Below are 3,905 nucleotides of genomic sequence, written 5' to 3'. Positions count from 1 at the left end.
GGGCACGCTGCGGCCTTACGCTTACCACCCCCTCTCCCGGGGCGGTTGCTAGGGAAAGTCGGCGCTAGCGGAGCGGGGGCGCGCGCTGGCTCTTAAAGGGGCCGCGCCGGCGGAGGGAGCAGCTGCCGGCGGACCGGATGGGTACCCGGCTTGTGGGCACGCTGCGGCCTTACGCTTACCACCCCCTCCCCCATCTTGCTGGCGCCCGATCGCTGACACCCTCTCCTCGCCTCTTAATCCCCACGCGAGTCTCGCTAGGCCTTGGGCGGAGAAGGGCTGTGGAGCCGGAGTCTCGCCGCCAACGCGCGTCTCCCGCAGTAGCCTGCAAACAGTTAAAAATGATGCAGCAGAAATGCAATTGCTGTTGCCTTGCCAGGCCTTGCGGGAATTTCTTTAAAACATCGCCCCCCATCCATTATTTATGTATTCGTGGGAGTGTGGTTTTGTAACCAGTTCAGAAGAGTTAAAACAAAAACGCCACCGCAGGAAAGGGGTGTGCGGCGAATGGGGCCGAGGAAGTCCTGGGTGACCGTGGGCATCTGTCTGCGGCCGGGGTCTCGGGCGACACCTGCCCTCGCCCGGGAGACCGGGGAGGACTCGGCGAGTCCGGTGTGGCAGTGAGGGAGGGAGAGGGACCGCGGGCAGGAACGGGCCTCCCTGCACCCCACCTTGGGCCCACAGCGGGTCATCATCTGGTTATTCGGCAGAAGCCGCCTTCGCGGTCATATCTGTGTTTTCCGATTCCCAGCATCTCTCCCGGGCCCCCGACCCGGCCGCGTCCCTCTCCCCGCCCGCAGCTGCTCGAAGCTTCCGCCATTGCTCTGGGGAGCCCAGACCCCAGCTTCCTACTTGAGGAGGGGCGGGGGATCGAGCTGGGGCTGTCCGGGAATGGACACGAAAAATAGCCCTGCCGTGCAAAATGCTCCACTTTTTGCATGTTGAAATTACTTGAACTTTATTTCCCATTATGTTAGTAGTCTTGTTCTTTGTGAAACAATTTTTAAAAATACAGATAAAAAAGCAACTGTCCATAGCTCCCATAAAACCATTGTTAACATCTTCACCAATCTTCCAGCTTCTGCTCTATGCCTACATGAACTCACGCACACCTGTGTACGTATGTGTGTATGTCTATGTATAGACATACACATTGTCTGTAGATTTGATTTTTTAACAAAATGGGATCACGCTATTCACACTGTTCTGGAATCTGCTTTTCTCCCTTAATGCTATAAAGTGGACATCTTTCAGTGTCATTAAATACAGATTTCACCATCCTTCCCGTGACCACCTTGGGGTTGAGATGGGGTTGGGAGGAATGGGGACTGTGAAGAGTCAGGGTTGTGTCTTGTGAACATCAATGGCTCATTAGGAAAGATGTTTACGTTTCTGTGCTATGATGCCAATTCTTGGGTTTCAAATCCACCATTTCAAAATGTTAGTGTTTTCCTCCCCGCAGATTTGTCCAACTACTGCCTTGAAAGAAATCCCTCTCCTCACTTAAAATCAGTATGTTCTAGGGAAACAGCTATTTGCTGGCCAGCCCAAGGTAAGCTGCTGTGGTAAAAATAGAAATGTCCTCCTGGGAGACGTGGGTGGTGTGGATGGGCAGGTGAGTGGAGTGGGTATGAGAGTGTGTGCGTGTGTTTGGGCTGAGGGAGACAGGAGGGGGATGAAGCAGGTGAGTCCACTTGTTGATTCATTCAGCGGTGTTTGTGAGCCCTTGTGAAGCACCAGGCTTTGTGTTAAACCATCAGGAGACAAAAGCGCCCCAGGCTGAGGAGTTCTCAGTGGAGTGAGAAAGGCACAGTGTGACTAATGCTAGAATAAAAGTGTAGGAGTTTCGTGTTGCTGCTGTCACAAATTAACACAAGCTCAGTGGCTTAAAATGACTCAAATTTGTTATCTGATGACTCTGGGGGTGGGAAGTCCCAAATCAGTGTTACTGGGCCCAAGCGAAGGTATCCTCAGGGCTGGTCCCTTTTTGGAGGCTGGAGGAGAGTGTCTGTTCCATGCCTCATCCAGCTTCTAAATGTTGCTGGCATTTCTTAGCTCATGACTTCATCACTCAAATCTCTGTTTTTACGATCCCTTTGCTCACTTCCTGCCTCTTTCTTTCTTTTTCTTTTTGTTTTTTGTTTTGTTTTGTTTTTGATGTGGAGTCTTGCTCTGTCGCCCAGGTGGGAGTGCAGTGGCACAATCTCGGCTCACTGCAACCTCTGCCTCCCGGGTTCAAACAATTCTCCCTGTCTCAGCCTCCCGAGTAGCTGGGATTACAGGCATATGCCACCACACCCGGCTAATTTTTGTATTTAATAGAGATGGGGGTTTCACCATGTTAGCCAGGCTGGTCTCGAACTCCTGACCTCAAGTAATCTACCCGCCTCGGCCTCCCAAAGTACTGGGATTACAGGCGTGAGCTATCATGTCTGGCTTCTGCCTCTTTCTTACAAGGACGCTTGTGATTACATTGGGAATGCCCAAATAATTGAGAATGATCTCTCCATCTCAACTTCCTTAACTTAATCAGATCTGCAAAGACCCTCTTACCATAGGGTAATGTGGATGGTAAGTAAGATATCCTATCCACAGGTTCTGGGGACTAGGGCATGGACATCTTTGGGGAAGGCATTGTAAGCTTACCATAAGAGTCTGAAGACGATGTCTTGGGAGTGGACATGGGGGAGCAACCTACTGCCTGGAGGTGAGACTGGGAGGCCTTCTCAGAGGTGGAGACCTCTGATTTGGGGCTGGAAAGACAAATGGGAATTGACCTATGAGTGAAGAATGGGAAGGGTGTCCTGGGTGGATGTGTCAGCTTGAACAACAGAACACATCAGAGCCTGAGAGTGTGTTTTGGGGATGGGAAAGAAGTCTGCTATGACATGGGTTGGTGCAGTATGGCAAAGGATGGCAGTGGAAAGATGGGTGGGGCCTAACTTGGGAAGCGCCTTGAATGCTGGATAGGTTTGGACTTTGGGGCAGTGGGAAGTGTGAGGGAGTTTTGAGTAGAGGAGGGACATGATCAGATGAAGTGGGAATGCGGGCAGCCAGGCTTGGGTCCCTTTTCTTTTGGTAAGCGTATGATGTACAAGTCCTTTTCTCCTCTCTGGATCTTAGTTTTTCGACTTCAGAAATGGGGGAGAAACTGGCCCTTTTTAGTGCTCTGTGACATTTTTTGGCAGGTGACTTTTTTTTTTTTGGAGACGGAGTCTCGCTTTGTTGCCCAGGCTGGAGTGCAGTGGCGCATCTTGGCTCACTACAACCTCCACCTCCCAGGTTCAAGTGATTTCTCCTGCCTTGGCCTCCTGAGTAGCTGGGACTACAGGCATGCCACCATGCCAGGCTAATTTTTGTATTTTTAGTAGAGACAGGGTTTCACTACATTGGCCAGACTGGTCTCAAACCCCTGACCTCATGATCTGCCCGCCTTGGCCTCTCACAGTGCTGGGATTACAGGCATGAGCCACTGCGACCAGCTGCAGGTGACTCTTGAAAATCTGTTCTTTCCAAGTCATTCCAAAATTTCGGAGAGATTTATGGACCTCTCACATGCCCTTCCCTTGTTTATTAGCCCCTGAAGATAGTCTCTATTCTATGAGAAAAAATCCCCTCTACCTCTGACAGTCTATAGTTCTGAGGTTTGGTATAACATCATGAAGGGAAAAAATTGACCTCTTAGCCTGTGGGAGTTGTTGTCTAGACAGAGGGCAAATCAGTTTCCTATGAAATTGTGAACCAAAACTATCTGAGACAAGTGTCAATCAATTTAGAAAGTTTATTTTGCCAAGGTTAAGGACGTGCCTGGGACACAGTCTCAGGAGGTCCTGATGACATGTACCCAAGGTGATAGGGGTGTTAGCTTGGTTTTATACATTTTAGGGAGATATGAGACATCAATCAGC

General features: G+C 50.4%; 1 protein-coding gene across 1 annotated transcript in view; it reads right to left on the bottom strand.

Annotated features, from left to right (window-relative positions):
* NPTXR (neuronal pentraxin receptor) overlaps positions 1 to 689 on the bottom strand; it is a 56,030-nt gene extending 55,341 nt beyond the window's left edge. The window contains exon 1 of the mRNA XM_011964327.1: positions 669 to 689. Coding sequence (XP_011819717.1) covers positions 669 to 689 — 21 coding nt within the window. The remainder of the gene's footprint in view (positions 1 to 668) is intronic.
* Between the last annotated feature and the right edge of the window lie 3,216 nt (positions 690 to 3,905).

The sequence above is a fragment of the Colobus angolensis genome, unplaced genomic scaffold, assembly GCF_000951035.1.
Source record: "Colobus angolensis palliatus isolate OR3802 unplaced genomic scaffold, Cang.pa_1.0 Scaffold65, whole genome shotgun sequence".
NCBI lineage: Eukaryota > Metazoa > Chordata > Mammalia > Primates > Cercopithecidae > Colobus > Colobus angolensis.
This window is presented reverse-complemented; position numbering and strand designations above follow the sequence as displayed.